Source organism: Salminus brasiliensis, chromosome 22, assembly GCF_030463535.1.
Source record: "Salminus brasiliensis chromosome 22, fSalBra1.hap2, whole genome shotgun sequence".
Classification (NCBI taxonomy): domain Eukaryota; kingdom Metazoa; phylum Chordata; class Actinopteri; order Characiformes; family Bryconidae; genus Salminus; species Salminus brasiliensis.
The window spans coordinates 14,357,101-14,382,236 of NC_132899.1; the positions used below are offsets into that span (position 1 = coordinate 14,357,101).

General features: G+C 42.6%; 1 protein-coding gene across 3 annotated transcripts in view; it reads left to right on the forward strand.

The window, feature by feature from the left end:
- The first annotated feature begins 212 nt into the window (after positions 1–212).
- Positions 213–25,136, forward strand: part of znf438 (zinc finger protein 438) — a 57,871-nt gene continuing 32,947 nt past the window's right edge. Inside the window, exons 1-2 of one of the 3 annotated variants that reach the window (XM_072667086.1) lie at positions 213–326; positions 13,438–13,617. In XM_072667086.1, coding sequence (XP_072523187.1) covers position 13,617 — 1 coding nt within the window. In that variant the 5' untranslated portion in view covers positions 213–326; positions 13,438–13,616. Of the gene's footprint in view, positions 327–13,437; positions 13,618–23,783; positions 23,908–25,136 lie in introns of those variants that run through there. The other 2 variants (XM_072667087.1, XM_072667088.1) reach the window with 2 other exon arrangements.

The following is a 25,136-nucleotide window of genomic DNA, read 5'->3' on the forward strand; positions in this document are numbered from 1 at the left end:
ATTCACAGAGGGGTGAACAGTAGGCACATTTTGCTACATTTAATCAAACGATAATCTCATTAATATACTTTCAGGGATATAAACAGTTGCAGGTTGTATTTTCTAACGTGTTTAATGCGTCTTTTCGTGATAAGATACTGTACAGTTCGTTCGCCAGTCGCTAACTCGCTGCACTCCTCCCCACGGTGTGCGAGTCAAGGTCTGGCTCAAAATGGCTGTACAGAAACAGTTATGAAGATCTGTCGATGTTCATGAGAAATGACCATGTTGCATGTTCCAAACTTAGGAAGAGAGCCCTAAACGAGACGGAGGACATGCTTCGGAAGGTGAGGCGTAAGATATGATGTTTGTTTGGGGACGAGCTCTGGCTTTTCCTGCAGAAAATCAAACCCAATGGGGTTCCCGTGTAGTCGAGTTACGACTGTGTTTTGGACCAATGGGAGAGTGCAGGGGAGCACAGGCCACAACAACAACACAGCAAACTGCATTATACTTTAACCACACGCTGCTCTGCACTGCTCGGGAGACCTCTCTGCTAGCCTTCACGTTGACTTTAACGCAGCTGCAGCCTGGATTTCTTCATATAATGATCCTCTAAACTATTTATACACAGCCTTCTTGCTTGTTTGTCAAGCTAACTACATAGCCAGCCAGCCTAAAAGCAAGCAAGCCAGCAAGCCAGCCAGCAGTTTACTGTATGCCAGTCATAACTTAAGCAAGTAGTTGCAGGTATAAGCAGTTCAGCAATAACAAAAATCTGAACATATAGAACTTGGCCAAGTTTACCCCTATTTACTGCAGTAAAGAAAGTGAAGGGAAAGGGAAGATACTTCTGGGATGTTAAAGTGCCTGAACTAATCCTTCAGCATCAGCACCTGACCTCACCAGTGTGTTTGTGGCTGAATGCAATCAAATCCACACAGCAGTGTTCCAACAGGTAGTGGAAAGACTGGATGCTGAAACACTGCTGTGAGGATGTGAATGCATTGATGAGGTCAGGCGCTGATGTTGGGTGAATAGTTCCTGGATGGAAGTCCATCGCTTTAGGGCAGTGTTTCCCATCCCTGGTCCTGAAGACCCCCCCGTCCTGCACATTTTAGTGCAACTTTGAAAGGATTGTTAAATGAAATGAACTGATTAGTTGAATGAGGTGTGTTGGTAGAAGCAATAGCAATAAATCTGCAGGACAGGGGCCTCCAGGACCAGGGCTGAGAAACACTACTATCAGTCATCAATGGAGGAGTAACAGGTTTTCAGTCCTAACACAGATTACATTATACTTGGGTTCTGAGTGTTCGTGTGCAGCAGTGGTCCTGGTCCTGAAAGCCCTTGATCAGACATTTTAGTAAAAATGCCCATTTGTGTGAGTGGGTGTAGGGATAGTAATAAAATGAGCAGGGCAAGTGCAACCAGTTTTGGGAATCCTGGACTTTCTCAACCCTGAGAAACCCCGCAACTCTGAAAGGGCTTGTTACTCAGCTGATTAGTTGAATCAGGTGTGTTGGGAGCTGGCCAAGCACTAAAATGTGCAGGATAGGGTGCCTTCAGGACAAGGGTTGCTACTGCCCTGTTCTTCACATTGTTGGCATGGTGTTCCTCAACTTAAACTTAAAAACTCATCCACATACATATGTATCCATGTTAAAATACACATATTTTATTTTCTGTGTTTTTAATACCTCTGCAAAAACATAAATAAGATGGTGAGCTAAAAAAAAAAAGAATAATAACCCACTCAAATGCCTTGTTCTTGCAATTCAAAGTACAGCTTCTGCCAGAAAATAAAAGCTCAATAAGTGAAAGTAAACTTGCCAGCTACTGCGGTGGGGTTGTCTGAATTGTCATGGCTACACTTGGAGATCAGCAATATATTTTATCATTGTGATATTTCTTTCATTCTGATATTCTGAGTATATTGTAGATATGGTCAGTAATAAAATATAACTGACCAACTGCATGTTCCATTAAGAGCATAAATAGTCCTAGTTGACTGGATTTACAGATCTACTTATCTAAAATAATTGAGAGCAGTTTTTGAAATCTGACATTGCTAGTCTCTTTAGTCTGTGGGTCAAAGTGTTGTGATGTATATTATGTATAGGTAAAATGGTTTTAAACATTGAGATGTAGGTCTCATATTGGAACCATATAGCCCATCAGTAGCTACACTGTCCTGATCAAATGTAGCACTGGTATGCAAATTTAAATATTTACAATGGAGTTTACATGTTTAAAAACTGGACACAGTGCATCCTAATGCCTTCCCCCCAGAGGTGTAACTGTTGTACTGTTGCATGCATTCGCACAGAGAATGCACAGTATGAAATGGCTATGGCTAGAGCTACCTGTAGGTCTCAGGATGACGTATCTGTTCTTTGGCTGAACTTGCTAGGACTTCATGGCCTGGTTATATTGGCAAATGTTTCAAACGATCACTTATAAATGGAACAGTGGAACGACTGATTGCAATTTGTTTTGAGATCTTTTTAAAATCCTTTCCCAGACTCATATACATCTACAGTCTTCTCACAGCAGTGTTCCAACGTCTCTTCTTTCCATCAGAAAGCTCCTTGGATCTCGTCACTTACTTCAACCCTGAAGAGCAAACCCAACAAAATGTCTGAGGTTTAAACAATACAGGCTTCTCTAAAATCCTCTTTAACCATGCTCGGATCATCTGCAGTTGATGTGCTGCAAGTAGTGATGAATGTGGGGGTGTCATAACTTTTTTTTTTTGTGCTAAAAAATTGCAGTTCTGTTAATTAGACATTTATTTAGTTGCTTTTGCTTTTGTTTATGCTATGTTAAATATCCAGATGTTTTAAATACATTTAATAAGGCAATAGTTTTCAAGGGGTGTCCTCATTTTTTGGTTGTATATAGGTGAACATGGCAGAAGACTTGAGTTCGATCAGTCATATTTGTGTTATTAGAACCACAGGGGCTAATAACAGTGAAAGTTGGCATCAATGTGTAATTTGTAGCTGGAAAGCTCTCAATGTAGCAATACATATCTCTAGAGACGTTACAGTGTTTACTGGGTTTTTCCAGATTTTGCAACACTTGTTCAAGAACAACGCTGATGCAGCTTAAAGTTTGCAATGTGAAATCTGACAGAGAAAAGAAAAATTTTGTTTTTTAGTTATATTGCAGTTGCATGTGGAGATGCCGCCTGGTGCAAGCTACCACTTCTGGTAAAGGATATGACGCCAGCAAGTATTTCTGGTGAAGGATATGACATTAGTGGGCGAGAAAGAAAACAGACATCGGGCCAGTTTCCACAAACATGATTAAGCCTATCAGCTGATGAACCTGCTTTGCTAAAGGTGATTCACCATCGAAAATGCTGGTGTAGGTTTAGACCAAGGCTTAAGTCTGTGTCTGAGAAACCAGACCTTAGTCTTCAGTCTGTGTCCAGGAAGCTGCTCCCTAGATGTCTGCTTTAATCTTTATTGGGCTGGAACACTACATTCTCTACCAGTGTAGATTTAGCTTCTGCAATATCATGCTGACTAAAATCCTAGCCAGCAAAGTATCTTTTAGATGAGGAAAGCTTTGCTGCATAGAAGCTCAGAAGCTGATTATTCTCAGTGAGAGTGTCGAATTTTCCAGCTATTATACTGGAAATTTGCCCAAGGCATAATAATCCCTCTGCTTGAAACGGCAGCTGAAGGGGTGGTCGCCTTATAAATGTCTGAAAACTGTATTATTGTAATTGTGTATGTTACTGAAATTCGGCATACGATGAAACGGATGGGTTAGGGTTGTAATTTTCATCGTACCGTAAAGGACATCTTCACCAAAACTGAAGCTGCAACACTGCCAATTACAGGAATAAAAACATAAACCATTGGCACTGTTTTTTAATTCATTTAATACATAATAAAAATAAATAAATAAATGTGTCCTTTGAACTGAATGTATTCTTTTTTTAGAGGTGAAATTGGAAAAGCCACCTATATAATACTGAACAAAAGGGGTTGGTGTTTTTGGTGCTTTTTTTTTATATGCTACATTTAACAATCGTTACTTTAAAGAAGTACCACTGTTAAAAGTATATGTTCCTTGAGAAACATTTGGAGGTTTTGCCATTTAAAACCCTGGAACCTCTTAAGGTGCTTTGAGGAGCCTTCAAGAAAAGATTTGTAGATAAAAAAGGTTCCTTAAAAGGTTCCTCAAAGCATCTTAAGAGGTTCCTCCATGGTTTCATATTGAAGAACCCCTACATTTCCTCTTATACTTTTAACAGTGTGCAAGAGGTTCAACATTATAGTTAACTCTGAACAAGGCAAACAACCACTTAAAGGTCCAGGCTGGTGAAGGTGGTGTAATGGTGTGGGGAATGTTTTCTTGGTCCACTTTGGACCCCTTAATACCAATCAATCATCACTTGAATGCCACAGCCTATTTGAGTACTGTTGATGACCATGTGCCTCTCTTCAGGGCCACAGTTTATTTACCTTGTAAAGGCTACACGGGCCGTGTCGCAAAGCAAAAAGTCGTCTCAGACTGGTTTCTGGATCTGAACCGAATAGAGACGTGGTAGAATGGGAGATTTGCTCCTGGAGAATCTGCAGGGAGTATGTGATTGTCATGTCAACATGGACCAGAATCACAAAGGCATCTTGTGGAATCCATGCCAAGAGGAATTGAGACTGTGTTAAGAGCAAAAGGACCCAGTGTTTGTATGGTCTTCCTAAATGAACTGCTTAGTAAGTGTGTGATGTATAGTGTTGTTTAGAGCAGCACATTAATAGATGCGTTAGCGTCTTGACTTGATCAGGACTACCAGTCCAGTAGTATCCAGACACCCTTCTAATTACTGAATTTAATTCAGTAGAATGGGATGCTCTAGTTCGGTTGCACATGAATCTAAGATTACAGTGCCCGATGCCTAGCTAGGCACAAAGGGCTAAAGCTTTCAAGCACTGGATTATACAGCAGTAGAACTTTATCCATTTGATTGAGCTTCATCCAGTACCTTAAGTACCTTTGTTGGAGACCTTATTGTGATCCAGAAGTAATAATCAGTACCCAACAACACTAATGCTCTTGTGGCTGAATGCAGTCCAATCCTCACAGCAGTGTACTAAAGATCTAGTGTGCACTGTAATTACAGCCTATACTCCATACTATTCCCAAAGAAATAATGGAGGTTGTCCCCTCTTTACTGTAAAACTACCCTTAATTTCAGAAAAAAATGTTTGGATAAGCAGCTGCAAAAGCAAATGTTATGATTCATAGTGAACCTGTGTACTAATTTCAGTCTAATACACTTTTTTGGGGAAAATTCAGTCATTTTCCTGACTAGCTCTCTGGTCTGTTTGCGCACTGGGGGGGAAGTCAGATGTTCATACACAGACGTGGCTCTGTGAATAAGAAACAAACCAAGTGGCTCGGACTGAGCCACAATAACACCCTTCCAGCCAATAAGCAACAGGGCATTAATGCTCATGCACAGGATAGGGGAAGGGGAGGGGCAAGGGACACTGTCTATCTGTCACTTGTCACTGCGAATTGAATCACATGCGTTGTGAAGAAGCGATGCCCGCAAAACAGCCAAATAGGAAAAGATCTGACAAACAAAAGTGACCAAAAAGTTTTTTGATAATTTTTAAAAAATAATTAGTGTTGCTAAGGGGTGGAAAATATAGAAAATACAGTTCCAGTAAATTACCGATATCTTTCCAAAATGTAAACTCTCCATGGAAATGTTGGAAATTATGGGAATTTATTAGAATTAATAAGATCACCAATGTGCCATTTAACAGCAGACATAAAGGCATAACAATATAAATACATTTACCATGTGAATAAATGGCTAATTATGGGACCTAATAGAAAGTAAATGGGAATATTTAAAACTAAAGGTGAGAAACTTGCATATAGTTGGAAAAAATATACTAATAAGTAATCTTGACTAAAATAATTAGATATGATACCAATATATGTGGTCTCAATATATGATAGATATTGAGATCACAGCTCCTGCATGCACTCTGCATTCCTCCATCACATGTACAGCATATGGCCAGATGATCTATAGAAACCTGTGTATATTATTTACCAACTATGTGTAAATTTCTCACCTTTAGCTTTGAAAATGTTGTTCTCTCTAATGTTATATCGTGGCATTTCATCATACAACACTTGCGAAGGGTTTTATGGCCACAAAGCTCTAAAAAGATGTTTGCTAGCACAGTGGGATTAAATGGGGCGGAGCTTCTGAAGGAGTACTGAAGGGAGTTTTTTTTTGTTTGTTTGTTTTGTTTTTTGTTGTTTTGCTGTTGAGGTTGAATGTCAACAGTCGTTCTCAGGAATCGTATACAGTGCCTTTAATATTAAACTTCTTCACTGAGGTTAAGTGAGCCTGTATCTTCTGTAGAGTTTTGGCAATTAAACTCTGCTTTTGGGATGCCTGTGCTAAAGATGATTAAACTCGGTGCTGTACGGCTGTGTTGCGCTGTGAAGAAATGCGCTCACTGTCATTTTGGAGGATGTTGAGGTTTGTTTTGGCAGGTGAAAAGACATTGTGTGGTTTCACATGTGGTGAGAGAGAAGGGGAGGGAGGCTCTCTTTCATAGCATAGTTGCTTATTTAACATTTCCGGTCAATCAGAACTGTGTCAACATCACTATACACTCTCTCTCTGACACACACACACATATATTTGCATGTACACACAGCAAACCCGATATTACCTTATTAGACTTTCTTTCTGCTCTTGGGTGGATGAGTTGGACGAGGTTACTTGCCAGTGCGTCTTCACTCTTGCACGGTGTTGGATGTGCTAATAAGTGCCAGCTTGTTCTGTGGAGCTCAGTAATACAGAGATCAAGACTGCACAGGAAACTGGGCTTTAATTACTGGGAGAGTTCCTGCACATATGCAGAACAAATGTCTTTGTTGTAAGATCACAGCGCTCTGCTGCAAGGTACAACAGCCTGGCCAAAGTAAATATATGAACATGTAGCCTTGCATATTTTATGAACAATTCACTGCCTTTGTTCAGTGGAGCTTATTATTGTAGAATTACGGTTCAAATGTTGTGTTTCCTATATGATATTACATGTGCAGAGTTGAGGAGGGCATAAAGGATTGTCTAGCATCATCTTCACCTTAGGTTTTTGCCCAGAAATATAAGTAGTAGTAGTAGTGGTGGTGGTGGTGGTGGTCTAATGCCACTTTATTAGAATCACCTGATTATAGCTGCTGGGAGTGGAACCATATATCAGGATATTGTAATTATCTGCAACAGCTCTGAAGCTGGTGGATGCTCTCCATTTTCTATGCACCATTCTGTGCCCTGATCCAGCTTAAAGCCTGGTTGTTGGTCTGGGCTCTGGAGTGCTGCTTCATGGGAAAAACAGCACAAGCAGTATTTTTCTATGGTTAATTGCAGGCCTCATTTCAATACTGTTTCTAACATGCTCACACCAACTTCAGCTCATCTCTTGGAGGTGCAACCTAGCTCAATATGCAAACAGAAGGGAAGAAACACCCATCAGCTGTGTCCCCCATAGCTACTCGGCTACTATTCATAAATCTGGAGAATCTGGTTGTAGTCTTTAGCTCGCTATCTAGCAAAATACCAATAAAATGGTGACATTGGGTCAGCAGTCACATCACAGACAGAGTTCTTTGCATCCTAAAGTTCAGCAAAAAGAAGATGTTCTGGGTTTGAAATATGAGGCATTTTAAAGTAGCTTGTTTTCTTGAGTTAGAAACACTTACATCTTCCTTTTTTTGCAAGGATTGCAAGGATTTCTTGGCACGTTTATTGCTGAAGACAACATTTGCGTTCCCTCCTCTAGTCCCTCAGAGAGCTCATCTAATCAGCTTGGTAAAAAAGCAAGCAAATTCCATGAAATGGTCTTCAAGATGGCGTCAGGGTTACCTGTGGAGAAATGGCGAAAGCTTCTTAAAACCAGCTCTGCTGGAAGTGGCTGGTTAGGTCACATAGCATGGCATACAATACCGTAGTATAGCATTTAATAGCATGGCCTTGTTTATAGCACTGTAGCACAAAATCGTAGTTATTATTTTGGAATAATTCCAAAGTCTTACTACAGAGTGTCCCTGTCCTCTCTGTGTCCTCTCTGTGTCCTCTCTGTGTCCTCTCTGTGTCCTCTCTGTGTCCTCTTGGTCTGGTATGCACTTAGCTAGCTGAAGACATTCTTAGACCTAGCATGTGCTCGACCTAGCATCTGCTCTCTTCCCCAGGTCTGGCTTCTTCGCGTGTCCCTTTTGAGTTCTCCTTCTGGTGTGTGGTTAGCTCTGGTCCGAGGTAGTCCAGTTTGATCTCACGGGAGTTGATATTGGAGAGAAGAGATGGTTAAAACCAGCTGCCAAGGGATTTAGCCTAGCATGGATACTCACTTGCTTCCCCAGCTTTAGCTTCCTTCTTCGCACAGTTTTGAGTTACTCTTCACTCTTAAAAATACAGCAGATATTTTGAGCAATGGCATATTTAGAGGAACCCCTTTTGGTTCCCTAAAAGCATGTTTGCCTTGAGTGAAAGTTGACTGAACCTAAAGTCGTTCTCCTGAAGTCTTTCGCTTTTGGGCTGGGTCTGTGTAAATATAACAGCTCAGGTCTGTAAGGTACCGTTGTGGAATCGGCCTGTTTTACAGAGGTTTTACAGCTCTGTTTTTGGTTGTGCTGGAGTTTCGGTTCAGTATGGAGACAACAGTGTTTGAGGTTCACAATTTGTCACTTCCATGTGCCAAACTCTCATTATTCAACTATGCTAAGGTCAATACAGTTTCTATAATAAGGCAATTAGCGTAATGCTCCTAATAAATAAATTATTTATCATGATGCACTATAATATCAATTGTTGCTCCATCTTGGATATTATACAGCATCCTGTTAGACACACATGTCTAATAGTTGTCCACTGTATGTATTGTATTTTGTTCGTTTGTTTGTTTATTTATTTATTCATTCATTTATTTATTTATATATATTTTTTCCCCTCCCAATTTGGTACTGCCAGTTTATCCACCTGTTCGTAACACCCCCTAACACTAGCAATGCTCCCGACAGGAGGGTAAGAACTTATCTATTTCTTATCTGATCTATTTTGGTGTGAAAATGCCAGCCACCTTCTCCTTTCAAACTGCAGCCAATGTAGCATTGCCAGGCAGCTTGGAGGAAAATGCTCGGTCTCCAGCTCCACCACACCAGCAAAAAGACGTCTGTGCAAACATCACTTAAGAGTAATGAGAAAGCGTCCTCTACCTACCTGGAAACAGCATGGGCAGTTGTGCGCTCTCAGACTCTGGCCACTGATGGTAAAGCAGCATGGCTCAGGATTCGAACTCTAGTACAGCGTCCTATTAGAGATAGTCTAATTGGTGGTCACTATTGAATGGATCACCCTTTTGTTACTCACCCTAGCACCCTAACCGGTCTCCTTCTATACATGCAAACCATAACGATGCGGCATTGCCAGACAGCCGACACACTAAGAGCAAATCACCGCTTCCCCAGCTCCACCGCATCAGCCAACGGACGCCTGTGCTGACCAACATCGCTTAAGAGCGATTAGGGGAGAGAGCGCCATCTGCCCACCTGGAGAGAACACCACCATTTGTGCTCTCTCGGACTCTCTCTCGGGCCACTGATGGCAAAGCGGCATGGTTCGGGATTCAAACTCTCGATCCCTGGGCCATAGTGGTAGCGGATTAGACAGCTGAGCCACTCTGAGGCTTTTGACAGGTCTATGGAGAGGCTTCACTGTAATCAGTAGTGTTTGTCACACACAAAATACACAGGCAGAGGATCCACGGTCTGTAACCACTAGGGACAGTCCACATAAACATTACCTGTATAAAGACAAAGCTTGAATTTTACATAATGATTAAAAAAAAGACAAAAAGAAAAAACATGCACGCTGGCTCCAGTGGTAACTCCTCCGTCCACAGGAGGTACAAGTATCATTTCTACTTGCCTTCCAGCAGGCATGCTTTGTCCTACACAAGCCACCTATCTGTTATAAACAAACAAACAAAACAACTCCTTGTGATGGACACACCCAGCGTCCTCTCTAGTTAAGGTTAAGTGTTTATATCTCGTGCACTCTCGCGCCATCATGTATTCCGAACCAATGAAACCACATCATGCTGTATGAGGCTTAGTTCTTGTTTGGGCCACTCCTAGACAAAGTAGCCCTTTTAAAAACGGACTGGGTAATCTACCTTTTTGCATCAGAAAGACAAGAGCTGGCATCTGTTTGAGCAGCAGAAGCATACCTTGATATACATAGTCGGGGGGAGGAGCCCACCATGAACAAGGAAAATGCATAAAAGAGTAAATTATGAATGTTGTAGGAGACACGAGGCAGGAGACTGAGTGGATGTGGTAATGGTCTGGTGAATGCTAAATTGCGCTTCCTGGGAGCGTGTACGGAACCTCTAACAGGCCAGGTTGGTGAGAGGCCTAATGAAATAATGGTCTCGAGAAGCAGAGAGAGGAAATTTTTGCCTTGAGTCACTGCAAGGCAGGCATTTAACTCCAAGCCGGTGGAAGCGTGCAACAAGCCCACAGGAAATGCAGGGAAATTAAAACGGAGCAGAGAAGTGAGGAAGGACCAGCTGATGTTTATGCGGGGGAGTAAAAATAGCAGATGAAACCTGGTTCCCACCGAACACTGTTTCTTTCTGTTGGTCACATGAGCTCTCTCACTTTAGCGTGAGAGATTAGTTACAGATATGACTTCATTCAGATAACGCCGCCTCGTTCCTTGATTGCATGCAAAGTAGACGTTGTTCAGAGGTGTGTGTGTGTGTGTGTGTGTGTGTGTGTGTGTGTGTGTGTGTGTGTGTGTGTGAGACTAGGTGCCATAATTGAACTGAATCTGCTGTGTGTGCTGTGACATTCCGTCCTGTAAATAGTTCACCTGGTGGTGAGGAGAGAAGCTGTATCACACAGGAAGGAGCTAAATACTGAGTGACTGAGACAGGAAACTGCTAAATACCATGCTAGTGACTGCTCCATCTGCTATCCTCTTTCTTTGAATCAGGATCAGCACTTATGAAACCTCACGACTATAAGGGGCAAAGCGCTTTAGCAGAGCTCATAAGTCATTTTTACTGGATGATAGATGTATAGAATGCAGAAGGTCACTTGCGGTACCTTTCGCTTATCTGTAGAAATGTTTCTACAAGGGCTGTGGATGTTGCAGTCATCTCCAATTTTGTTGTTTCTCACTTTTTCCCAAAATGTGAATCTTTCAACTGTTTTTAGCACTTTGTAACATTTTCCAGATGAATGGACCAATAGGATAGATCCAAAATGACTTTTTGCATTGACCTCCATTGAAATACACTATATTGGCAAAAGTATTGGGACACCGGCTCATTCATTATTCCTTCGGAAATCAAAAGCATTAAAAAAAAGAAGTACATCCTGCTTTTGTTGGAGTCATTCTCTCTACTGTCCAGGAAATGTGTTTGTACTAGATTTTAGAGCATTGCTGTGAGAATTTGATTGCATTCAGCTGCAAGAGCATTAGTGAGGTCAGGATGCTGGGTGATCACCATTCCAGCTCATCCCAGAAGTATTAGGTGGAGCACCACCATCATTCTGAAAACCACAGTTCCACTGCTCCACAGCTCAATGCTGGGGACTTTATACACTCTTTAGCCCCCACCTGGAGTTAGGCATGATGCCAATGGGTTCATGTTTATTTTCTTTAGAGAGTCCTACACCCTTGCCAATACTTCTCTACAGGATTAGACAAGCTGTGTGTGTGTGTGTGTGTGTGTGTGTGTGTGTGTGTGTGTGTGTGTGTGTGTGTGTGTGTGTGCGCGCGCGCAACTTAAAGTAGCGGAATGCATTCAGTAGAAGGGGTGTCCACAAACATTTGGCCATAGAGTGTACGTGTTCTGATATGACAGTATAATACGATATGCTGTGATTCAGGTTAAAACAGTGCAGTATGTGCTATGTAGGTTTAGGTGAGTTGTTTTAATGGATTGGTGTATCAGCTATTTGTAGCCGGACCCAGTTCCAATCCAGTAGTGTTGCCTCTAGGCACCAAAAACAGACATCACTCACAGCTGGCAGCATCTGGAACTGTATTGTGGCATGTTGATCTTTTGTATTCTTTAACTGTGGTGGTTTTCGTCGTTCGTCCCTCTATCCCCTCTTGTTCCTTTTTTCCGTTCTCCTCTACTCACTCACTCGTGCTCTCTCGCCCTCTCTGTTTTCCCATTCTCCCTTCCTTCAGTCTGTCCCCACTTGATGAGGTGACTCCTGTATGAGTCAGTTGTTCACTCTGTGGTTGTGGTGGAGCGAGTTGAGTCGAGGCAGTATGAGCTTACTCGTAGTCCTCTGCTCACCTCAGGATGTCTCGTTTCCAGCCCATAGACGGCCCCGGGCTCGCGTCAGAACCTCTTACTGCCATGCCACACACTCCCATAAACGTGCTCCTACGCACACTGCAGTGGTCTGCATGTCATTTCCAGTATTCCAGTTTGATGGATTGAGAAGGTTGAGAGCGTAAGAGGCAGAGAGACAGATAAAGAAAGGAGTTTAACCAGTCCTAAGCTTAGTATTGAGTTACTAATCCTGAGACTATTGACCGTTCATTATTCAGTCCAGTACTTCACATCAACATCAAGTCACATTTATTTGTTTAGCGCTTTTTACAACTGTCGGTATCTCAAAGCAGCTTTACAGAATCAGCAAGAGGACGGGATTCAACAAGACAAAAAACCTTTATACATTATTGAGAAATATCACTATATTATTGATAAAGTCACCATACCACCACATACGACTGTTCTACTGCTCAGGTGTGCAAATGAATCCTAATATCACAATAATATAATAATTATAATTAAGTAGTGATTGTGAGAGTAATGATGGTTAATGGTGATAATAATAATCGTGGCAGATAGTTAAGAGTGTCTACATTTTAACATCACAGTCATTAGGCAGGTAACAGTGGCAGGAGGGTAGGCAGCTAGTCTGACACAGGTGAGGATTTGATGCAGCAGACACAAGATGTGCCTGCAAATTTGATGTTAATGTTTTAATAAGTCAGCATTTCTGGGTTTGGTTTAGAATGAGGTTTTTAGAAAAGTACTAGATTTGAGGCTTTGGAGTGGCACATTTAATATCTGCTCAGTCTATTCTGACTGGTTTCATAGCAGCATAGAAACACCACCGCTAAACCTGGGTTTTAAAGTGCCGTGATCTGTAAGCTAATACTAGTCTATAAGCTAACATGCTAGTCACAGTACAATATGCTACGGTACAATGGGGTACAATGCAATATGTTGTACAAAAAAAGTATTACAGAATGTATTTTTATCAGGAGTGAAAAAACACAACATGGACAATAGAATTGGGACACTTGCTCATTTATTGTGTCAAGGGTACCTTCTTTTGTTAAAGTAACTTTTTCTAACTCTATCTCTGTTCCAGAGAAGTGTTTTTGGAGCGTTGCTGTGAGGTTCGAGCGTTAGTGAGGTCAGAACGTTGGATGATCACCACCCAGCTCCTTTCAAACTCATCCCAAAAGAATTGACTGTAACACCATCATCATTCCAGAGAACACAGTTCCACTGCTCCACAGCTTGACTAATGGCTTTAGGCATGGTGCCAGTAAGTTAATTTTTATCTGCTCCAGAGAGTCCTATTCTATTGGCAGTACTTTTCTACTGGAACTAGACAAGCTGTGTGTATTTATGCTGTGTTCATTCATTAGAACGGGTGTCCACAAACATTTGGACACATAGTGTAAACTATTTGCTAATGCATATCAGTATAGAAATGATCTCACACATAAAAATTAAGCCAGAGGGGCATGTCCCCTCCTGCACCAGTGGCAGGCCCTGATACAGGCCCTCATACAGGCCCTTTAGTGTTTAGGGGGTTTAGTGTTTAGTCTGGGGCTTCAGCAGTGATCATTGATTGCACTTTGAGGAGCTGTGTCTCTTTGAGTGGAAGGTTGAGTTTTTAAAACTGTACACGTTGACAAAGTAGACCTACTGCAATCTTAGCGATAAACTAAAAAGAAAACTTCTGCTAAAAGTTTAGTGTTTTAACTTAGGAGATGGTGGCTCCAATATGTCTACAGCAACCCAGCTATCCCCCCTCTGTGTAATCTCTGAGCATGGCAGCTTTGTGGCGAGCTCTGTTTCCATAGCAAGTCAGCTGGCTCTGAGATTTGTAGCCTTCATCGTTTAGCAGTTATGGAATGTTGTCCCCCTCCCCGACTGCTGAAAGGTCCGCTTGAGCCACACACCACCTTCTGCCCATTAAAGTGAGTGATGAGAGTTATCGACATGTTCTGGGACCCTCTGGCTGTGTGTGTATGTGTATGTGTGTGAGAGACATGCGCAGGATGAGGTGGGGGAACTAAATATTGGGATTATATTTCTCAAAGATGATTCTCATCGATAAGATCATGATATTATAGACTCAGAGGGTCCTGGGGGTGCTGTTTATGTGTGTGTGTGTGTGTGTGTGTGTGTGTGTGTGTGTGTGTGTTATTCATGTACATACACTACTGTAAGTGTTTTTCCAGTGTCTATTATTTTTGCATATTTGTCACTTTAACCTAATAACTGGTTGTGTCATCTTTGGCAGTAAGAGCTGCAATCAGATGTTTGCGATAAGTCGCGATTAGTCTTTTTCTTCGCTGCGGAGGAATGTTGGCCTGCTTTTCTTTGCGAAATTCTTTTTATTCGCCTACATTGGATGCTTTTCTAGTATGAAGCTCTAACCACAGCATATTGAGCCTCCTTCAGAAATGTACGGTACCCCAGAACCTTTCCAGACATTACCCGGAGGAGCTGTATGTGTGAACACAAATGTCTGAATCATATGTTCTGGACATTACCCGGACTTATTTTTTCTGTCAGCCCTCTAGTACAAAGTCCAGGTAGTCTCTGAGTGAGCCCATGTGTGAATAGAGCAGGTAATTTTCAGGAGAATTCACAGTGGGCCATGCCTCATGCACACACTACACAGGCGGCACCACTTGCCTAAACTACGCGGACATTCCCTGTAGTGAGAACGTGTCTGACGTGGACAATTGCATGCGTGAAAGAGCAACTGTGGGTGGTGGGGGGGTTTTGGGGGAGTTTTGGGATTGCTGGACAGGCAACTCCAAAACATTGCTTATGTTTCTTTTACGCCATTGAAAGATGCTTAAAGATGGACTTGGTTGTATGTTTCAGATCATCGTCCTGCTGCATAACCCAACTGCACTTGAGGGGGGGGGGGGGCTTTGGGATTGCCGGACAGGCAACTCCAAAACATTGCTTATGTTTCTTTTATGCCATTGAAAACATTGCTTATGTTTCTTTTACGCCATTGAAAGATGTTTAAAGATGGACTTGGTTGTATGCTTCAGATCATCGTCCTGCTGCATAACCCAACTGCACTTGAGCTTTAGGTCACAATCTGGCAGGGTGGAGGAGAATACAAAAAGAATTAAGCTGATCTTATCCTGTAACAGATCTAACTTGAGATAGCACACACTCGTGCTGTGAGGGAGTTCTTCCAGTGTAGTATTTGAGATTAGTCCAATATTAGATTGCTGTCCGTATCAGCTAGAGCTCTAGTCTTCAGTATCTGTGTTGTAAAAGAAAAACAGGTATATCCCCCATCTCCTGGACAGTGGATGATGATGATGTCAAAAAAGCTGCAGGCTTGATTGTAACGAGACTCCGTTGACTGGTCTGATTGTCTGAGATGGTTTCCAAGCCTTTGTGAGCAGCTATTTGGGGATGAAACAACCTGGTTTAGTGGATGTGTTAATTTTGTATCTGTATGCAGAGAGTAGTGTGGTTGGTGTGGCGCAACAGATAACACCACCACCTACCGTTGCATTACAGCAACACCATGTGGGAGACCAGGGTTCGATTCCCGGTCTGGGTGACTATGCTGCACTACACCAATAAGAGTCCCTGGGCAAGACTCCTAACACTACATTGGCCCACCTCTGTAATACGAGTAACCTTGTAAGTCGCTCTGGATAAGAGCGTCTGCTAAATGCCATAAATGTAAATGTAAATGTAATACTGCAGGCTGGAACTGCAGTTTATAGCCCTGTATTTAGGACTGCATTTCACAACGCTAACTGGAATAGGATTTTTGCAGTGATTTAGAATCACAGTTGAACTGGAGGTCATTCCAAATGGCCTGTTTATCCTCTCCATGTATTAGTGTTATTTCTAGCCTGATATCATCAGCAGAACATTCTGAGAGAGAAGGCCTAGTAAACCCCCTCTGTGGTGTTGATGCTGATTTCACTTGAACCACATACAGAGCTGTGTCCATGTTGGATCATGCACTGTGTGCTGAACAAATCCTTGTTGTCTCCTAATAGAATAAGGAAGCTAATCGTTGCGTAGTAGTGAAGCCAGAGTGATGAGAGATTCCTTCATTAAAAACAGGTCTCTGTAATTTGCTCTTAATGGATAATGTATGCCACTCTAGAGCCATGGAGAAATTTGTGGTGAAGACAACAGGCTGCAGTGCAGTAGGTGAGTTATATTTATATAGTGCTACATATATTCTGCAGTGATTGCTCAACACTGAGCAGGAGGTCCTCGACCTGTTTTAACATTCCTAAAGGAACCCTGGTGCGGTTGGTTTGGAGTAGGTATGAACACAATAGGAGCCAAAGGCATCTAAACAAAGCAAATGCAGAGTTGTGCATGGGCACGGGGTCACTCCTGCCCACTAAATCTAGCATCAACCCTGTCCGCTTGCTCTGCCGCCGTCACTTTGTCCGCATCTGCCCGGCTTATCACGGGTGAGTCTCTCTCTGTGCAGGCCTGCCCGGGTTTCTGTGCTTGAACTTCTACCTGATGCTTTAGTTTAGCGGGGCTGTGTCCCAGACCACACACTACCACATTACACAGTGCTTTAAAACAGGTCACCAGTAGAACAGCATTCATTAGTATAGATGTAGCCACAATAATGTTGTTTGGTTTTTGGGTGGAGCACTCCGGATTTGCTGACCTCTGCTTGCAGCCTTCTGTCATACGTGTGTCCAGCGTCACAGTTTCCCCTTTTTGGTTCAACAGCATGCATGTTAGTATGAACGCAAAGCAAACCAGGACTAAAATCTAACAGTATATTATTTTCTTGCTTGATCCGGATCAAGGGAAACGAAGCTGGTTTACAGATTTACTCATTTCTAGTACATATAGCTTCTATGCATTTTGAATGTGATCTTGAAGTGAATAATATTAGGTATTGAGTAACTCTGTTAAATAAATGAAGGGCTTTGTTATTGTGATTGTAGAGTGTGAATCATTTTGGACACTTCTCGTTACAGTAGGGTTTCCAGAGCACAGCTTTCTCTCTTCCTACAGAGGCTGGATAAGCTCAGGCTGTTTAGATGGATTCTGAGTCTTGTAATCAGGACATTTACGTCACCGTGAATCAGATGCATGCATGAATAAGCAGGCTGCTCCTGCGTCTGAATGCATTTCGCTACTGATTACATTATTTAACAGTATTTATGCGCTCTCTTTCTTTGGTTAGTGAGACTTATATGAAGTCTGTACGGCGCGTGTGCATTGCTTTTCCTCTGCATTGGAATTCCAGTTTGAAACGGATTGCAGTGTTATATATGATCAGTGATGAGTTTTTTTTTTTAATTTTTTTTTTTTTTTTTTTTTTTAAAAGGTCTCATGAATTCATTTCAGCTCTGTGATGAAAACGAATGGAAGAATATGGTCTGAATTAGGCTGAATGATCAGTTTATTCAGTTGTAGATCTTCATGGATGTATAGAAGTAGTCACAGTGTTCAAAGTAGGTCTTCAGAACCCTGTATTGATTACATTTGCATGATGCCACTGAGTCCTGCTGCAGTAGAGGGCTGGATTTCACTGCAGAATGTGGTTAGCATACAAGTGCACCCATTAGGTAAGAGCAGGGAGGAGAAGAAGGTTATTTCTCGCTGCAGTGTGCGGGGTATTGGGGGGTTTTGTCCGTTGACGAAGGTGGGCTCTCTCTGGGTGGGACCTTGCCAGGACTTTACTGCTGCTGATTAACATGTTTACCGTATTTTCTCTCTCGTCTAAAGGGGAATTCTGAACATTTCTGAATAATTTCATAGTGAAGATGTTTGTTAGATGCTCTGCTCTACAGGAACTTTAAGGTCAGAATACGTCACAGTGGTGGTGATGAGGGGTGTGAGAAAATATTGATACATTGAAGTTTTGAGATATTATGTTTTGCAACACTGTATCGATTACTAATTACTAGTTCACAAGTAGAGTTCGGTGGCAGACAGTGGTTCAGTTGTTGTGTTTCAATCCCAACCTCTAGATAGTGGTGTTGTGCTCTGTCGTCAGATCCAGCTGTTCTGATGGGATAAAAAGTCGACATTACTTTTTAATTTGATATATTTGATGTGTTGTTATACTATGTGACAGTTTTCCTAAAAATATATTTATAATAAGTGGCAATACAATTGTGCTTGGTGTGGCGCAACAGATAAAACCACTAGCTGCCAGTGAGCTATTACACCATGTTGGAGACCAGGGTGGGTGCGCTACACCAATAAGAGTCCTTTGGCAAGACTCCTAACACTGCATTGGCCCACTTTTGTAATATGAGTAACCATGTAAGTCGCTCTAGATAGGAGCATCAGCTAAAAGCCGTAAATGTAAATGTAATGTTTTTGTTAATGTACCTTTTAAGACATTTTTATTTGTTTTTTTTCCCCACCCTGTTTTGTTTTGGCTGCCCTCTGCCCTCTAAATAACATCTGATTAAAGGAGAAGAGCTGACCTGCTGTAGGCTGAATAGGCAGATATACAGTATATAAATGTGTTGTTTTTTGGGGGCATCATAGAAACAGTGAACCTAAAACAAGAAGATATTTCACATGGCAGCATTTCTCCTTTACTCGAATAGCTTACAATCAAAGAGGAGAGATCCAATAGTAATGTCCATCAGCTCCTCCAGTTGTACAGGAATAAGGAATAAGAGTTCAGGAATAAGTTATCTGGTTTTCCAAGACAGCGCCACAATCAACACCTCACCCCCTCTCTACCTTTCTCTCTACCCTTCTGTCTGTCTACCACTCTGTCTCCCCCCTCCTCTCTCCCCCTCTCACTCTACCTTTACCCAGATCTCATCCTTTCATTCTCCCTCTCTCTTTCCTTTTATTTACATCTACCTCTATCTCAACCTTTACGTCTCATTCTTTTAGTCTCACCCTATTTCTCTCTATTTCTTTCTTTTTGTCTCTCATATTCTCTCCCTGATTAAAAGAGAAATTCTGCTAAATCATGAATAACTGAATAATTCAGAATTATTCAGAATAATTCAGGTGAAGAAGTGACTCAGTGACTCAGTGATTTGGAGTGAAAACGTCTGACGTGTTTTAAGAAAGAAATGGTCTCTGGCATCAGACAGTGCCTGATGCCAGAGACACTGGTTTTACTATTGTGAGATGAGCTGAGAATCTCTCTCTCGCGCTCTCTCGCTGTCATTCTTTTTCTTTTCCGATCTTACGGTCCGCACATCCACTCGCTCACCGGGAGACCCTGGCGGAGAGCGGTGTGTGGTGGGCTGGGAGGTTAATGCTGGCCGGCTGTGGTGTGGTATCTGCTGGGTTTTAGTGGAGAGATAGTGAGGTCCAGCATGTACCTGTCACTACTAAATGATTGCTCATTTCCTGCAGAGAGGAGGAGGAGGAGGAGAAGGAGAAGGAGGGCCGGTGTGGAGTAATAGAGCCCAGCTGCCTCATCTGGACCGTACCTTTCCTCTCATTCCCTCACTCTTCCATTCTCTTTGTCTCTCTCTCTCTCTCTCTCTCTCACACACACACACGCACTCACAGATGGCCTCGTCACCTTTGAGTGGTCTCACCTGCCTGATTTGGAGCGGTTCAGACTCTTTCAGAGTCTCGTGCTGTCCTCTTCTCTTTCCTTGACCTCTGGCCACTCCTCGTGTTTTCTGGCCTGCTCTGCTTGTGCAGCTGTTTTCTTTCCCTCTCCTGTTCTTGCTTTTAGTGTTTGGTCTGTAACAGCAGACCTCTGTTAAAAGGTCTGCAGATTGCTTTGTGGAAAGGTGTTCTTTAAGAGGACCATGACAACCCACAGAACCGTTTCTATACTTAAAGCAGCGCTATGTGAGAATTGTGTTTCTTGCTTCTGGGCTCCCCCTAATGTTAGGAAGTGGACATTCGTGCTTTAAGCCAACTGAAGTCAACTGTACTGGACACACTGTACACATGCATTTCTGGACAAGCTAAGAGATACCGAACTGGCAGCTGAAGTGGTGAAAGCATGTGGACTGAGGCGGCCGAGTGATATTCCAGGGTTTTTATGCGAATATGACTGGTTATTCAGCAACATGTGTTGTCTTGCCCAGAGTGGGAATGATGAAGATGCTACTCTCTGTATTACAGGTCAGTGCAGCATCAACATGATTTTGTCCTTAAAATTTAAAGGTAAAAATGTTACATACTGTTGCTTTAAGCAGATCTTTGCCTGGTAAAAGTGTTCTAATATAAGGAGAACCTCTAAAGATTGTTCTTTATATATTATATAGATTGTTGTTTTTAAAATCTTGAGCTGTGTGTGTGTGTGTGTGTGTGTGTGTGTGTGTGTGTGTCTCGGAGTGGGATTAGTCTGGGGAGGCTTCAGTTCCAGATTCCATTCCGAATCCAAACCAGGTCACATGACCTAGAATGGAACTTTCAACAATGACCAGCTGTGGTCAACATTCCGCTGGCAGGACCGCCATCGCACAGCCAATAGAAAATGGTCACTTCCACGGCGAAGGCTTGTAGCCGGCTTAAACCAATGATGTACGCCGTATATCAGCTCGTCACCTCTGCCATTCCTTATTCTTCTGAAGCTCTCCCCAGTGCTCCTGCGCTGAAGCACACGCCGGAAAACATGTCATAAATAGCGCTTAGATGAATGCTTAACCCTGGCCTGGCTGGGTAGATTACTCCGTAGACCCCCGTGAAGACCCCTGACCGAACACACTGAAAAACGATAAAACATAAATCTGCTGAATATCTCCTTACGTCCTGGGCAGGGGAACGACCTGTCTGTCTGTAGTTCTCAGTAAAACACGTGTGCCATGGAAACGCATTTGCAGAACCCTGCTGAGGTGCGTTCATCTTCTTTGAGAGGCACACATCTGGATCTCTCAGCGTTCTCCTCGCCACAACAGCAACAACGCCTCATCATGAAGACCTAACCTGTTTACATGCATTGGGACAGATTTATAAACCTTGTCCTTTCAGAGAGCTTTGCAGTGGGCCAGCTTTGCTCTTTTTTCCCCTCCTCTTCTCTTTTTTATTCTTTGAAGATGGTCTGAAAGAACATCTGATCCCAAACCAGCGCTCTTTCTAAAGCTACTTTAATGTGAACACACAGCATTGTAAATATTGAGTCCTGAGCTTGGGCAGCTGAAATTCTCTGCTTCTTTCATGTCCAACGTGGGAAGAGGGTGTGCTGGCCCAAATAAACTACATAAAAGCCAAAGCCAAGCAACCCGTTCATTCAGCCGACCTTTTTTCTTCCATCACAAGAGGGACATCTGCTGAAAAGAGTGTGCCAATGTCACGCTACATATAATCCCCAATGTACTCTCTCTTAGCTCCGCTCATAATGCATTTGCGATACATATTTGACGTCCTCCAAGTTTTATGATGGTAAATTATGTCACTCGGAGGATCTGCTTGAATCCATTCTGTATACGTGAAGCATCCCTAAAGCCGGGTAGCCTGTTCCCTTATCTGCCCCGGTGACTGATGGATTAACAATTTTATATGCTGTCCATTGAGCATGTCTCCTGTTTTATCACCTGGCCGGCCTGCCAGAGTATCTTCTCCTACATTCCTTTCCTTTACTTCACCCATCACTCTTTCCCTCGCTGACTGACTGACCTTCCTCCCCTCTAGCTTCTTTAACTATCTGTCCTTTTTCATGGGGATTTCCAGTGTCCAGCTTTCTGCATGTTCTGCTAATTACTTAAAAATGTATTTCTTTCTTCCTCTTTAAATTGGCACCTTTTTGTTACCGGGAAATGTCAACATGGGTTTGATTTCATAATGCTGTATAATTTCTTTTTATATTTCTGTGATATTTCCATGCTTACTGTATTTGGGACCTGAATTTCTATCCCCTTACACCTTGTTTAACATCAGAATTAATTTGTTGGACCCAAAATAGAACCCAGTGGGACTTCACAAGTAATTCAGAATAGGATTAGGATTAATTGCTGAATAAAAGACTTGGGATTTAAGGGGTTAACAAACAAATACTCTGTATTTTAGTCTTTCTTTCTAATGCTAGGTTTTTGCAGGGTAGTGATCTGGTGTGTTTTAAAGTGGAGCTGTATCTCTTGAGCTGTCGTAGATGGTCTTCTTCTGGTTATGTGTTGAGGAATGCTCTCTGAGCTCGCTCTAAGGTGTACTCAGCAGTGTTGTTCAGACAAAACCCGTTTGAAATATTTAGCAAACTTGATAGAAACACAGCGCTGCGCTTACTTTCTCTTTTATCTCATTGTCCATGTCTGTGTTGGGCTAGATCACGGAATGTAGACTTCCTCCCAAAGTAGAGAGCTATGGTCCGGAGTAAAATGCAGTTAGATGGGGCCAGAGATCAGAAATTGGTGCTTTGGTGTCCGCTGTACTTTGTGAAAGTCCGAGAACACCATCTATTCATTTAATTTCCAGTCAGAACTTCCAGTCAGAGCAGGTTCTATAGTTTGAGGAAATGTGATAAGCTAATCTACTGGCATAAGGAAGGGCAAAGACAGATGGAGATGAGTGGAAAAAACAGGAGTTTCCAAAACTGAAGTTTGAAAAATGACTAAAAGAGAAACTGGGACTGAAACAGCCACGCAAGACCTGGTAGACTGCCAGACTGGTCCCAGTCATACAGTATGAACAGTGCTTAAAAAGACATGGGAGATAAAACAAGCTACACTATTGCTTCAGATCTGAAGACATCCACCGGAGCTTCTCTCCATTCTTCCACTGTGGGAAGACACTGTCTGAAAGGGTCTGAAAGGGCACCTGATCAAGAAGCTCTTACTGAGGAAAGGAGAACATTTACAGATCAAACTGCTGAAACTGCTGTTGGTTTCAGAACAGTGGACTGACTGCTCCAAAAACCAGACCTTAACATTGTTAAATGTGTTTGAGATTACTTAGATTTGGGAAACTAGCAAGGCTGAACTGCAGGTGTGGACAAATCATCCTTCTTTCTTCCTGATTTCTCTGAAAGCAAGTCTCCAGAATAGAATGGAAGCTGCCTTTTCTGTGATGCTTGAACATATTGAACATTTGACTGGAAATTAAACAAATTAATAATTATCTGCTGTTAATTACCAGATTTACTAGGTATGTAAATCCTCAGAACCACAGAATCCTTTAGCCTTGGTCTAAAAAAACCTATGAGCCTTGGCTTCTTTGATAGTCCGAACCTGCTGCTGACCTTAAAACATTCTCTATGTGCACTTGAGAGCTTATCATCAACATACATCCTTTCACACCCACAACATACCCAGAGATGCTGTGTTTAAAGCTGATCTTGGGCAAAGACTCCATTTCTGATGGCTTCCATACCTTTTTTTTTATAGTATATCTGTGCCTGAGAAGAGAAGCATTTCGTCTCTGCCTGCTGTTTGTGCTCTGACAGGTCTCCAACTTTGCATCGATGTGGAAATAAGTCAGATCCTAATGCATCAGTTTTCCTGCTCTTTTTCCCCTCCTCTCTCTCTCTCTCTCTTTCTCTCTCACTCTCATACTCTCTCAAGGCAGGAAAGGGTTACTTTCCATGTTTCCTGTCCAATTCCCACAGCTTCAGCTCCTTTCGGATCGCTTTCTTCATACTAAACATTCCCAGGCTCCCATAACCTCCTGGCTTCCTCGCACCGGCCAAGAGCGGTCCCAGGTGAGCGCGTGGGCGAACCTCCTGTTTTTAAGGATAAAAATCTCTCCATTTCTCTCTCACAGCCCCCCTCCCCTTCTGCTAACCATGGTGGTGGTGAAACGTGGTTTCGTTTCTTTTTTTAAAGTGAGCCCCTTGATCAGTGGGATGGGAAACAATTTTTTTTTTCATGAAAATGGTGCCAGAGATTTGGGCCAGAAGAGGGCTTCAAATGATGTGATAGGTGAACCTCGAGTTTTAGTAGCCGTGAAAGCGAGCTTATGATCTCTTCCATGGCTTGGAGGACTGGTTGTAAGCCAATATCTCTATGTTCAGACACTGAGACCTTCACAGAGACGGTCACAGGAAGACGATTGCGCTCAGTGCTTGACCAAAGGGATTGTAAAAGTGGCACCTCCCTCCCGAAAAAGCTCATAAACGGATGATGCATTTGAGAGCTATTCAGTTGTTCTTAAAGACATCATTAAGTGACTAAGTGGAAAGACTATGAGACAGCAGGAAGTTTGAGCGATGCCACGTGCTCACAAAGCACCTAATACATCCTGCTGCAGGTTCAACATGGATGACGTTGTGATGACTTGCACTACTGCATTAGTATTCTTTTCACTGCTGATGAAGGCTGATTGTGCTGATCCACTGCACCAGCTAATGTAATCTTACCCCATTTTCCAGCCAATTACCCAATGCCTACATGTGAAGCCGACCACCGCCTCTTTTCGAACTGTCGCTGATGCTGCATCTCTAGGTAGCCAGCATGCTCCAAGGAAAGCATTACTTCCTAGGTCTAATACAACAGCTAACATGTGCTGACCATGAGAAACAGCCATCAGCCCACCCCTGAAAGAGCAGGGCCAGTTGTGTTCTCTCTGTCTTCGGCTGCTGGTGGCAAGCAGAACCAGCAATCCTCGGATCATAGTGGCAGCGCCTTAGTCCACTAGGCCGTTATGGCTTGAGATTCAAACCTGCGACCTCCGGGCCGAAGTGGTATGGAATTACAGTGCTGAGCCATTCTGAGATCTCGTGAATGAATACATGCCTTAGTAATTATTTCCAGCTAAAACCATACATGGAGGAATATCCTCTGGAATCAAGGAACTGCTTCATCAGCATAACTGATTATATTTACAGTACAATTACTGGGGTTTCATAATCCTGGTTTCCATCCTGGTTTCCATCACCACCACCACCCCCCCCCCCCCCCCCCCATGGTTTTGCTTTTAGTCTCTCGCTTA